This window comes from Stegodyphus dumicola, chromosome 3 (genome assembly GCF_044657685.1).
Source record: "Stegodyphus dumicola isolate Sdum_Otavi_A_Nest chromosome 3, ASM4465768v1".
NCBI lineage: Eukaryota > Metazoa > Arthropoda > Arachnida > Araneae > Eresidae > Stegodyphus > Stegodyphus dumicola.
The window spans coordinates 49815632-49829981 of record NC_140770.1 but is presented as its reverse complement, the minus strand read 5'-3'; the positions used below and the strand labels follow the sequence as shown (position 1 = coordinate 49829981).

Genomic DNA, 14350 nt, shown 5'->3' with positions numbered 1-14350 from the left:
ATCCAATTATATTTAATATTTATAAACTAACGGTATCTTAACACATAATTGGAACATAATTTATGAATTTACTGATTTCAGTATGTACTTTATTAAATTGCATTAACCTTTCTCTAAAAGTTATATTTATGCATTTATATGACTTCTAATATCTAAAGTGATATAATTTTTACGAAAACCACTCATTTAGTTTTGGAGATTAATAGCAAACCTTGATAGAACATAACTATAAATTTCATCTAGGAAATTGAATCGCTTTCCTATCATGAAATGAGAAATTTAACTGGAATTAATTGCTTTGAGTTTTTGTAATTACAATAAAAGCTTTTTCTCCTGTCCTTTCTTGTTTTGCCATTGGTCCTTTATAATGCTCTCCTTTGCAAATGTTTTACGCAGACAATTTTCATCCCACGTGTATCGTTCCAACGTCATTGATGTTTTTTCAAGGCTCTGGTCAATTTCCGCAGGAGAAAAATAAACATTGTCATTCAAAAATTTCGAAAATTTTTCACTGTAACCGTAACTGTAGAGCTGTACTGTTTTAAATCATCCCAGTCTCGAGCACATACCTTCAAATAATAATATATGAAATTTCATTTCGATTGGTTGAGCAGATAAGCCGCTAGGGTTTCATGTATCGCGAATTTTTTTTATGACAGCTTTATACATACAGCCTGTTCAAGCTCTCGCCAGTTAGACTGCAGCTGTCTGTTGCCACAGGAACGAGCCTTGACCCATTCTACGTAGGTGTGTCTTGAAGACGAATGATAACTCCCCTCAGCCAACAGCACCCAAAAACAGAAAAACAAAAAACTAAATAAAGCAATCCTTGGTTCCCCCTATTTGAAATATAATGGTCCTGTTGCTATAGCGACAGCCATCCGCCAGACACTGTGGCGGGACCTGTTCTTCCCGTAGACAGGCAGTACTCTACAGGAGGCGCAGTGAAAATTCTATGTTTATTTAGCGACATACATTTCATTTTAGTAGATAAAACTTACAAAGATCCAAGATAAAAACATTACATTTTCTTGGAGATTCTCACCTAATTACATATCTGTAGGTTTTATTTAAAATTTCGTATTCAACCATGAATAGAGTAGTAAATGTATTAACAATACGAGGGTTACAGGTTTAGCTCTAAAATCTCAAAGCTCTTCAAAATGTCATGAACAAATGGAATTTTCTTGATTGTAATTAAAAAAATGGCTCTCTCATTTTGTACCTTGATTCATTTTCTTTCAATATACATCCAATCTGAACTCGAATAAATTGAAGAATCTGTATAAAATGTACGTTTTTTGCATTGTGATAAAACAACGGTATTTACAGCCATCAGATTTTGAATAACGTAAGCTTTTACCGACCAGCTTACGTTATTCAAATCCCATCCAGTGGCCCTAATTCGGAATTTGGATTTTGTGTTAATATCGATTTCATATTTTGTAAAACTTTTACGAATTTTTGATTAACAAACTTAAGGACTTCAAAACGAGCAATGACAACGTTGCACAGAAAAAACATTTTTATGTCCAGCGTGCGAGACTGTGTATAGAAAATTCTAAAGATAAGCTCATTTTAAAATTATTTTGAACTGAATTTTATGGTTTAAGTGCGAAGTATATGATATTTAATAAATAAAGGTTCGCGCTGTATTACAAAATGTTAAAGAAACTCCTCTTTTGACGTAATTTAAAATCTGAAACATTTTAGACTTTTTAATTTTTTAGGGGAGGGGGGATTGCCTTAACTTGGAATTTAAGCCTAATTTGGAATGTTGTCATGCTTTGAAACATAAAAAGACCTTAAACCTGCATGTTCAATTCGTTTAAGCAAGCTGGTACCCTAGAATATCAAATTATCCAAGCAATTTTATTTCAGTTTCAGAGTGTCGTATAACATCCATACGTTCTTCTTTAATTATATACAATGACAACATTTTGAGAGTCGACGATTTGCCTTCACAATACGATAGGATGTGTGCATTATTCCTTGAAATAGCATAAATTCTTGTCATAAATCAAACTTTCACCCACATAATTGATATTACATTTAAACTACACATAAATCCTTTTTCTTCAATATCTAGATCCCAAACTAATAAAATACTGCTGTTGCATTTTCCAGTAATAAAATTCTCCGTGCTAGTTAGACTTAAGATAAAATTTGGATTATTGGATTCCTGTAAATATTAACTCTGTTACGTTCATTTCTCCATTCTATATTTTGGACACAGATTTATTGCATTTCAGGCAATATTGGCAACAACTATTTTGGCCTTATGCAGGTTGTGTTATATGGCCTTTATGAAAAGGGAAGGAGGACTTTTAAATGTAAAATATCATTTGCTTATAGCTTGTAACAATTTACGTTATAATTACATAGAATTTTATTAAGGTTACTAAAATGTTTCGGAAGTGTTACCCTAAGTAATCGCCTGCATGTATGCTGCATGTATACCACAGGGCATTATCAACTCATAAAGAACAAGGTATGGAGTTTCATTCAAAGCATGGAAAGTACAGATTTGTAACTTAAATTATAAAAGTTTCTTCTCCTGGAACTGCCTTTTTAGAAATTGGTAAAGATCATTAATCACTCTTTTGATGAACGTTAAAGCCTGTATAAGATATTTCTCCTGCTTTCTTAGCATGCCTTTGTGGTATAAAGGTCAACACACTCGACGCGTATTCGAGAGGTCCGAGGTTCGACTCCCGGTGAGAGCATTGCTCATTTTTCCGTCTCCTGCTTCAAAATAACCTAATGACTACTAGATTAACTAATGACTACTAACTACTAACTTTACAGGATTATTATTCACTCTTTTGATAAATGTTTACAAATTAGAGGCTTTATTATGAAAAGAGTTATCTATGAAAAATTTAGCATTCTAATTAAAATTGTAAATTGATTTTAAAAAATACTTTTGTTGCCTCATTTACGTAGCTGTTTCTACGATATAAATTATTTTTCATAAGAAAAATCAGTTAGTTGATTAATTTACCAATGTCTCAAAAATAATTAAATTTTGAAATAAACTTCAGTATGTAATTTAGTGTTTGATAACAGTAATGAAATATTCTCGATTTAAGCATTGTATACAAACTTCAATTTTAAAGCAACTGCAGTTTGTTAATTCAAAGTTCATAGTACACATTTATTCATCTATAGCATTATATAAAACCAATTTATGTAATTTATTTATAGCATTATATAAAGTTAATTTAATAAATGAATTCTGAAATTTTACTTCTTTTAATTAAATAACATTGCCGAATATTTTATGCATTGCAATGCATTACAAAAGAGAATTGATATGTTTGTTTGAAGCCCTTAAAGAATTGAAACTTGCAATAATTAAATGCTGCACATATTTTAATGACTATATGAAATATACATTCTTGAAACAATATATACACCTTATTCACAGTAAGTAAATGACAATGAAATAAGAAAACAAAACAATCACCAATGATAATGAACCCTTCATAAATAATAAGTCCTGTGCATATATTTTAAGATAAAAAGAAAACCTATTTAACAGATTATACGAAATTGCATTAAGAAATATCGAATCACATCAAATGGTAAGCTTCCTTCATATTCATTTCACGGTTTGAAATTTACAACAAAATTTATATTTCTTCCATGTCACTTTGGTTGAAATACGAAAATCACTTGTTAGCATGTCAATTTGTCTTCTATAAAGTCTCATTGTACGTATCTTGTAATCATTGAAAAAGTCATCGATAATTGAATGAACTACTAAAGCTTTTTATCACTGAGTCCAGTCCCAAATTTCATCTGGTATCTCCAATGCTTCTAGTTCAAGGCCTTCTGGTGCAGGTGCAGAAGTTGTTGGAACTATCGGATTGCTCGGTGGTCGTAGTCTTCTACCAAAAGCTGGTCGCTTATTTCTTTGGCGTTCTGGAACTGGGATATCTTCTCCTTCTGGAGCTGCTGGTTCTTCAATTTCTGCCACTGGAGCTTCAGTGACTTCCTTATCAGCATCACCGTCTTTACCCTCAGGTTCATCCTCTGGTTGATCTTGTTCTTCAGGTGGCGTTGTAGGTGGTGGAAGAGGATATTTGTACCCTGGAGATGGTTTATATGAAGGATATTTAGGTGCAGGAGGATACTTCGGAGGTGGAGGTGGAAGTGGATATTTGACATTAGGTTCAGGTGAGGTTTCTGGGGGTGCAGGATACTTAGGTTTGTAAACGTTTGGAGTAGGTGCTGGGTATTTAGCGGGAGGAGGAGAAGGATAAGCAGGAGCTGGATATTTAGGCTGAGGGGGATAACTTGGAGTAGGATATTTTGGTGGAGGGGCAGGATAACTAGGCAAAGGGTATTTTGGAGGAGGATAACTGGGAGGTGAGTACTTTGGAGAAGGAGGAGGATATTTTGGTGGAGGAGGTGGATAACTGGACGGAGGATATTTTGGTGGAGGAGGAGGATAACTGGGTGGAGGATATTTTGGAGAAGGTGGTGGATAACTGGGCGGGGGATATTTTGGAGGAGGAGGATAACTTGGTGAAGGATATTTTGGAGCAGGAGGATAACTTGGTGCAGGATATTTTGGTGCAGAAGGATAATCAGGGGCTGGATATTTTGGTTTATAAGTTTTAGGTGGTGGATAACTTGGAGCTGGATATTTTGGAGGAGGAGGATAGTATGGAGCAGGGGGGTATTCCTGCGTGGGATATTTTGGAGGAGGATAATAGTTTGGAACTGGATACGTGGGTTGAGGATATATAGGCGCTGGATATTTTGGCTGAGGATAGCTTGGCGCCGGATATTTAGATTGAGGATAAGCTGGTGCTGGATATTTTGGTTGCGGGTAACTAGGAGCTGGATATTTTGGTTGTGGATAACTGGGAGGATACTTTGAATATTTCGGTGGATACTGATAAAAGTAACTATATGATGGAGAATATTTAGGTGCTGGTGGATACGAGTAAGGTGGAGGGTATGAAGGTGGGGGATATGAAGGTGGTGGATAAGATGGTGGATATTTTTCTGGTGGGGGATATTTTGGAGGAGATGGATATTTTTTAGGGGGCGGATAGTAAGAAGGTGGCTTTAAAGCAGTTATCTCCACACTTGCAGGATTCTGATTATCTGTGCCAGGTTCATTTGTTTTGATATTAGCACGGAACCCTCCACTGTCTGCTGTGTAGTACACAGTGCGATAAACACCATCTGCATTCCAGTATCCATATGATCCTTTTACTGAGCCATCGTCCGGGTCTTTAGACTCATAACGGTTTTGAGTATTACCATAGCCATCATCTGTGTTATAACCAAAGGAGTAAGGTTTCTGAAAGAAATAAAGTAGCAAATTTTAGTATTAAATTATGTATTACAGTATTATAATATCATGACTGCAAAAATAATTAATTACTTTTTCAGATTTATCTGAGAAGTATGCGCAAAATGAAAATCATAATATAAAGAATTAAAAGCAAATCAGTCTGATAAAATACAAAAGGTTTTTCAACAGATTCGAAACACCTTTTACCAGCCTTGCATTTCTTTTTCTGCGACAGTTATACACTGATATTGGTGCAATTTCTTTGCGCTTCCTATATACCCTAATGAATCATTTACCCCAGTAGTACTGTTAGTTTTGAAGACTACACTAGAGGCTGTCAAGAATATCCTGTAATGGATCAGTAGTGTTATCTAACGTTCCTGAATTTATATATCTTTTCGACAATTCCTAAGCAATTTAGTTTAAAATATGTTTCATTTTTAAAATAATGAAAAATTTCAAATATTCCTTCTTTTTAGTTCTTGCCGAACTCTGATGCGACCTTTTAAAATATATTATTATTTAACTTTTTGAGTAATAATGTTTCAAGACTATTTTGTTACTACAATTAATTGTCATTATTTTAAAAACACTATGCTTTAATATTAAAGTTTAAGCATTAATTAATTTATCGAATTTTTTATTATATTTAAAGAAATAGAAATAAAACATTTATAATTCTATGTCGGATATTTATAAATAAAATAACGTGGAGCATATTTTTTCGCCAGGTTTCAAAACTTGAAATCATAAAATGCAAATTTAAGTATAAGGAAAAAGCGGTTTTAAATAACATCGTTAGAGTGTTTGTGCTTGTAAGCAGAGAATTTGTTTACCCAAAACGTTAAAATTAATAAAACAAATTATTCTTAATTTCAAGAGGGAGATAAAATCTAAATTATAAAAAAATAGTACTCCACTGCAACTATTTATGGCATAGTTATCAAAATAAAAATATTACATATATTGGGCTGTACATTCGTATATACTATAAAATTATCAGTAAGTTTTCTGTGTTAATGAAGCATATAATAAACGTTTTCTTATCTGGAAATGCAGAGAATTAAAGAAATTAGTATTAAGCCATTTCAATATCGTCTGCTTCGGAATACAGTGTCTCAAAAAAGTGATGGGACACTTGTGCTTTACAAAAGGAAACTGCAATAAAATTAATTTAAAAAACATGTACAATTTTTTGTGGGTGTGTTTCATACTTAAATTTAGTAACAATTATTACATAACATACATTTTCTCAAAATATTAAAATATTAATTTAATAAAAATACAATTGTTTAGAACGGAGCAGAAAATGGTTCACTTAAGTGATGGGACACTTACTTTTCCATCAAATATTTACCCAAAAATTTTACTTCTTAAAAGGTTTTAATATTTTGTTGGATTTCCTTTTACTTTTAAAACATGATTTAATCTTCTTGGAATGGATTCGACTAATTTTTTTGTGATTTCTGGAGTGATTTTACCCCATTCTTCTTGAAGCACCGATTTTAATTGTTGTTTTTAAGAAATGGTGTGTTTGCGAATTCTTGATGCCAATTCTTGCCAAATATTCTCTATGGATTTAATTGTGGAGATTGTGGGGGTGTTTTTATTATTTCAGGACAGTTATACAGCAGCCAGCGTCTAACGTTCAAAGCATTGTGCTTGGGGTCATTGTCCTGGTAGAATTTAAAATCGTTATGAAGGTTCAATTTTCGTGCTGAAGATTTCAAATTTTGATTTAAAATGTCAATATACTTGTACTGATCCATTATACTGTCAATAAAAACAAGATTACCAACTCCAGCGGAAGACATACACCCCCATACCATAACTCCTCCTCCACCATGTTTTACTGTTGGCACCAAGTTCTGTTTGCGAAATTCTTCCCTGGGTTTTCTCCACACCAAGATTCTACCGTCAGAACCAAATATATTAAATTTACTCTCATCAGCAAATATAACTTCATTCCAGTAATCAGAATTCTTATTTACGATGTTGTTGGATTTTGCGAAAGCCAGTCTGAGTTTTCTATTCTTTTCACTTACGAAGAATGTTTTCCTGGCTGCTCTACCGTGATATCCAGTAGATCGAATTACTGGAATCAGAATTAACAATTACTCCATATAATGCTTGTAAATCAGCAGCAACTTTAGCAGCACTCATTCTTGGATTTTTTTTAAATATTTCGAATGATAATTCGCTTTATTCCATTGGATAGCTTTGATGGTCGGCCAGGTCTTCTTTTATCCTGAATCATATGATTCTTTTTATATCGTTTAATGATATTGAAAACTGTTGAATGACTGAAGTTAACCGTTTCAGTAGTTTCTCTAATAGATTTTCCACGTTCAATATGCAAATTAATAACTAATTTTCGAATTCCAGGCAAAGTTTCTTTTCGTTTAGCATTCATGGCTGCACAGAGCTAAAAAACACAAAAATTCCAAAACAAACTGGAGAGAAATACTGCAGACGATTTTATAAATTATTTTCAATTGCTTTTGATAAAAATAAATATCCCAAAAGATATTTTTATTGCTTATTTCAGACGATTTTTGTTGCATAGTACGTAGTGTCCCATTACTTAAGTGAGCCATTTTCTGCTCCGTTCTAAGCAATTGTATTTTTATTAAATTAATATTTTAATATTTTGAGAAAATGTATGTTATGTAATAATTTTTACTAAATTTAAGTATGAAACACACCCACAAAAAATTTTACATGTTTTTTAAATTTATTTTATTGCAGTTTCCTTTTGTAAAGCACAAGTGTCCCATCACTTTTTTGAGACACTGTATGCAATTCAAGGAAGAAACTAAACTAACATAACAGGTATTTCAAAATGATTATGTAGAAGTATAGATAGTCTTGGTCGGTATAGTGGTTAGCAAATCTGGCTGGCATATTGGCATATGAGATATTGATTCTCGAGTCCCAGAGAAACCTTGTACGTTTCTGATGTATAGTGGCTTTGCTGAGCGAATTATTGGAGAATTGCTTGTTATTATTATCATGTTATTGGGACAGTAATTAAAAATGTACAAAATACTATTGATTTCTTGTTTGTGTAAGGAATAACACAAATGAACCACAATACGTTGGGAGAGACTGAACACTAATCGTTTATACCAAGCTATCATAATGTTAAACATGTTCTGATAATAGGTACAGCTATTATTTCTACATATAAAATTAAATCTAATGGAAAACTAATGAACAAGAATGAAGAAGTTCGTAGAGTCAGTAGGATATTTCTGAATGCAGGAAACATGAGAAATAAGCAATGCCTTCGCCGGAATTCGCCTTCGCCGGGATGAACATTTTCATCTGTTCTTTCGTGTAGGATACCAAGATTAAATATTTGACAAATTATTAACTTTTAAATTATACTTTTCAATTTAGACTATTTTTAAATTTATTATTGGTGTGAAAAAACGAGCTTTTGACTAGTAATTTATTGTATATTTTATTACATTCTGCGCTAAATATTAGCTGCCCAGATTTTATAGTTTTGTAAATATATTAATAACGTTACTAGAGTAATATGTTATAAAAATTAGAATATTTTGTATTTTTTACAAGAACCAGTTATTACCAAAAAAAGGGGGGAAGGGAGCATCATTTATTGTTCATTAGTGATGTTAAATCAGTTTCGAAATTTCTACAAAATCAGTATGAACGAAATTAATTTGTAGAAGTAAATTTACGGAAAAATGTTAAATCTTTTTAGTAAACTCTTTTATACAGACAGAAAACTTTCCAGTAAGAAATAAAAAGGGTATAATGAATAATAAAAACGCCCAAAATTGTTAAAATGAAAATTATACTTTAACAGCATTTAGTATTTTGCAAATTCCATCTGTTATTCCATATTACTTTTGACATAATAATTTAAATTAAACAATAAAAACCCTAAATCTTCAAGATGGAAAGAAAGAAATAATACGCATATTAAGCAGTTCAGTTACAAGTATCGTAAAAACTCTATATTCAGCAGGTAACACGAAATTTTAATGAAATTTTTAAATTCGAGATCTTGGCGGAAATATGCAGTTTCACATTGACAGACTATAATTAGATTTTTTTAAGTTTCTAGCTAACATTATTATAGTTACATATTTAATTTATTTCATTGAGTAATCACATAGTTTTAATTCTAAAACTTATTTTCATGATATTCCATTCTTCAATAGATTTCATATACAAAATATTTCATGTTCAGAAATTTTACTATAGCTTTCTTTTAATTAAATATATTTTCTAACATTATATTTACAAAATAATTATGAATAATCTCAAATCTTACTAAATAAAGTCTTAATATGCTCTTATTAAAGAAAATATTGGCACTTACAGGTGGATATGGTTTGCTTGCTTCAACAAAGATACTGTCTTGTGATATCACAGACGATAACACCAGTAGTATAAAAACCTGAAAAAAATTAAAAAGTGTATCAAAATAACATACTATTAATAACCTGAAATATTAAGAAAAATGTCTATCTTTAATTAATTTGTCTTTAGTTTAGATGTGAAATACTTGTATCCATGATATTAAGACTACGGTATTATCTCTTATCTGACAGATAAACCATCATTATGTATTTTATCAGATCGAATGACATTTATTATATTTATTTTAAAAGGAAATTATTAAAATTTGAGCATTAATGGTAATTTATATTTTCTGAGAAGTTTACATGTATGGATACGTTTGTCTAAAACTTCAATTTTGAAGAGCCCATTACATTTGTAAAACTATAATATTAACTGAAAAAAAAGAAAGAAAAATCTAAAAGTTTTCAGATTTTATATTACGCTTAAAGGGGTTTTCTTTAACATTTTATTTGTTACCTTTATTTATTAAACATCATATTCTTCGCGCTTGAACTATAAAATTCAATTCAAAACGAATATCGCAAAATGACAGAAAAAAAGAGCATATCTTTAGAATTTACAATACGCAGTCTCACGCGCTGCAGATAAAAATATTTTTTTCGTACAGTGTTGTCATTGCTCAGTTTAAAAACGTTAAGTTTCTTAATCAGAACTCATAACTGCTTTACAGAATATGAAGTAGGTAAGAAAACAAACTTCAGATTCCAAATTTTTTGGCTTCCAGATGCCCATATTCGGGTGGAGACGAACGTTATTAAGAAATTAATGGCTCTAGGTGCCGTTGTTTTATCACAGTGCGAGAAACATACATTATGCAGATCCTTCATTATTTAATTTCTTTAAATATAATACAGGGAGATAACATTTGATGACAACAATTTGAAAAGTACAACGCCGTTTACAGTGAAACGTCACAACATGCCAAAACGAAATTAATGGCTCTCCTGGGCTTACGCCCTTTGTAATAATAAAAGTAGCATTATTACAAAAATTAAATCAAACTCTATATTGAGCTGTGTTCATTGATTATTGTAAGATGGGATTAAAGGTAAAATTATACCCCTTACAAATTTACTTCTTTGTTTCATTTTATATAATCTATTTCTTATAGCAAAAGAACCTGATAATTTTACGCAAACAAATATAATTTGACAAATCAATATCTGAATTTGAGAAAAGAGCTTTAAATTATTCTATGTTTAAAAAAACACAATGAAGTATGTTTCCAATTATTTTAGTACTTATTTTACTTTAATTATAATTAGCTGTAACCAGGTATTGTAAATTAAATCAAATCCAAATTGGATTAGTTAAAAGATTAGTAAAAATAAAAACATTTAATCTTAAGCAATATCTTTCGTAAATGCAGTAATATACGTAACTATGATTTACATAGAGAGCAGACAATTATCCCTTTCTTTTGTATATAATTTGTAATAACTTTTCTATTATTTTTGATTTTTTCGCACATTTTTGTAACATTTTCGTACAAGAAGCAGTATATTATATTTCTAATCTTTAATTTATTCTAATAAAATAATTCTTTGCCGAATTTTCCGATTAAAGGAGTAATATATCGATTGATATTTCGAGCAAAAATAACAGCGAATTAAAATAATTTGAGCTGAAGATGTGAATTGAAATATTTCAGATATTTCAATCATAGGTTTTTCTAAATAAAATTTATTTTAATATCAAAATTATTTCACATATAGAGAGAAAGACAAAATGGGGGAGGGGGAAGAGAGAGAAAAATAATTGCAATATTTATAATATTCCAAGCTTAATTAACAAGAAGCAAAGCTAAAACACTGCTGTATAAAACACAATCAGACTATAAAAAACAAAAATAATACTGCAGAATAAAAGAATTATTCAAACAAATGCAATTGTGAGCATGAAATAAAATTATAAAAGGAACAAAAACCAAACACGGTGTGTTACATTTCTCTTAGCATCTTCTTTAACATACACATACATGCATAACGGATGGGATGAATTTTAAATTTATGAAATACGAATCTTAGAAGCTTCGCTAATATCTCGAACCTCTGGAATCTCGAGTTCTTCCTATAAGATTAATTATAACGATGTAGTGTTCCTTCCTTTCATCTATTCACTAAATGTTGAGGAACTTAGTGTACTACTAAGCGAATAATTGCTTAAGTTCAAAATCAGAAACGTAAACTTAAGAAGGGTGAATTACCCTTTATTGTTCAAAATAAAGATTCATAGATGGCCCCTTTCTCAGGCCATACAGCAAAGCCTCCACTTAGGCTTGAACTCAAGAATGTTCTAATGATGATAACTAAATAAAGAGATTTATCAGAAGATAACACAAATTCTAAACTAGTTGGCCCTTAATATTAAATTAGTTAGCGAAACTATCAAAAGGCACGTGATACGGCGGAGCGTCGTAACAGTTAGAGAGACATAGCCAAAAGGCAAACGCGCGATATTCAGGAATTCAAATTCTCTCTCCCGACTGTGTGTAACTTTGCCTTAAATACTAGTACACTTCTCATTTGAATTTAACGCGATTCTAAAAACTCATTCTGGTAATAAGGAATTGTAAGCCGAAGCCTGAAGAGATAGGAAATTGCTAAAAACTTTAAAATAGCTGTTACAAAATTAGGATATACAAGGGAAAAAAAAATTACTAAATATTGAAAGTTTGTAATTAAAGTAGCCTCTTTTTTAATGAAAAACAAATTAAATGATACAGATTTTAAAAAATGCATTTATATTTAATACGAAGATGCAAATGAAATTTAGTAAATGACGATAAAATTAAAGCTCTTGAAATCTGAGTTTAAATTTTCAGTACAATTTCACAAAAAATGTTTAAGTAACACGTCAAATTTTCTTTCAAAGACCTAAACAAACCAACATTAAATACAGATGTCTGAAATCCTTTCAGAATTTAGGTTAAAATAATAATAACACAATGAATATCGGTTATTGGAGAAGTTAAACAACACAAATCAGCATTTACAAATCTTATGCTGCTTTTTGTTGTTTAATTTCTCCAATAATCTCTTCAGATTATTAAGAGCGAGATGCACAGAACCACCATAGTGAGTTTAGGTGATCTTAGATAGTGAATTTAGGTGAAAAATTCCAGCAGCCGCCCTCTTTTTATTAACCAATGCTTTTAGTTAGGCATCAATAGAACTAATCTTTTTTAATAAATGCTTTGGGCGAAAAAATTTAAAGATGTCTTAAAATAGGAATGAAAAGATAAAAAATACTTCTATAAAAAAAACTTCAAATATTCGAATTTTCGTTTCTGGAATTTTTTGCAAAAATCTGAAGCTTCAAGAATTCAAATATTCCATTCGAATGATTATACATAACTTTCAAAAATTTTGATGAGAAGACATTTTAATAGTGGTTAAATGAAATTATTTAATCATCACAAAAAATTATACTAAAAATTTGCCTCAGTTATAAAATAAGCACACGTAAAGGCAAAAGAAAATTTTAACCGATGAAAAATATTCAACAAAAATGTCTTACTTGAAAATTGCCCATGATTCTGATTGACTTCACAGGCAATGTAGCCTGAGAAGGTGAGTTAGAACTGTCTACTCTCTGTCTTTAATCCAATATTTATACCAACCATACTGGCCTACATAAAGGGGTACCATCTCCATGGGGGGGACGAGGAAAGCTAACGTTTTGAACGACGTTAATTAAAACTAATTAAGATCATCGGGTTAGCTTTGCGCAGTGAGATTTCCAGTTTGACACGAATACCGAAAGGAGATGCTTTTCAAATAAATGGGGAAAGTTGTTTTTGATCGAATCACTTTTTGTCTGGAAATTTCGAAATTTTCTTTTTTTTTCCCGCTGACATTGCAAGCAAATTCCAAAAATAAGAAGTATTTCTAAAAGGAATTGGAACGCATGCTGTTGAGAAATTTGCGAAAACTGTAATAAATAAATAAAATTATTATTCAGAACGTAATAAAAAATTAAAAAATTATAGCAAGTACCTGTTTGATCAAATAAAATAGAAAGGATATTAAGGACAATTTATCATGGCGATCCTAATTGCAATTAATGAGAAATTTTTGTTTGCTTTTAGTAAAACAATATTATCTTCTCGATAGAAAATAATCTCTAATGTAGAAATACAAAGCCTCCTTCAGTTTTCATTTCCAAAGGTACGTAATGAAAGTTAAATTTTCGCCGAAAAACATGAAAGGAAATTAGCTGAACAGTCAATAAAAATCGTAGTTTAAATAATTACGTACTTTAATGTATTAATAAACGTTACACACGTTTCTTAAAACACAAATATTTATGATTTTACTTCTGAATTTAAAAAATTAAACTTCAAAATATAAACAAAAATTTAAATCATCTCATCTCATGCATCTAACTGATTCAATTAGATTACAGATTCTTTTCGATACTTGCCCTGTTTTATTATTATTAGCCCAAAGGGCATTAGCCCAGAAAGGATATTAATTTCGTTTTGGCATTTTGCGTCGAAAACTTTAAAAAAGTTAAAAAAAGTTCAATTTTTAAAAGGCAGAGGAAAACAAATAAAAAAGAAAATCTGAAGGCTTTCAGATTAAAAAAACGCCCTTTTCGGCGTTTTTTTAACCTTTTGTGTGTAACGTTTTGTGT

The 14350-nt window shown here is 30.8% G+C and overlaps 1 protein-coding gene across 1 annotated transcript; it reads right to left on the bottom strand.

Moving 5' to 3' along the window:
* Positions 1-3357: 3357 nt before the first annotated feature.
* On the bottom strand, positions 3358-13299 carry LOC118180877 (uncharacterized). The gene is made up of 3 exons (XM_035349939.2): positions 13232-13299; positions 9669-9746; positions 3358-5320 (listed from the first exon to the last, which is right to left on the bottom strand). The coding sequence occupies exons 1-3, from the start codon at positions 13244-13246 to the stop codon at positions 3779-3781; spliced, it is 1635 nt and encodes a 544-aa protein (XP_035205830.1). The 5' UTR covers positions 13247-13299; the 3' UTR covers positions 3358-3778.
* Between the last annotated feature and the right edge of the window lie 1051 nt (positions 13300-14350).

Coding starts and splice junctions, on each gene's coding strand:
- LOC118180877 (XM_035349939.2), bottom strand. Junction 5,321..9,668: donor CAAGCAAACCATATCCACCT/GTAAGTGCCAAT, acceptor TATTTCTTTCAG/AAACCTTACTCCTTTGGTTA.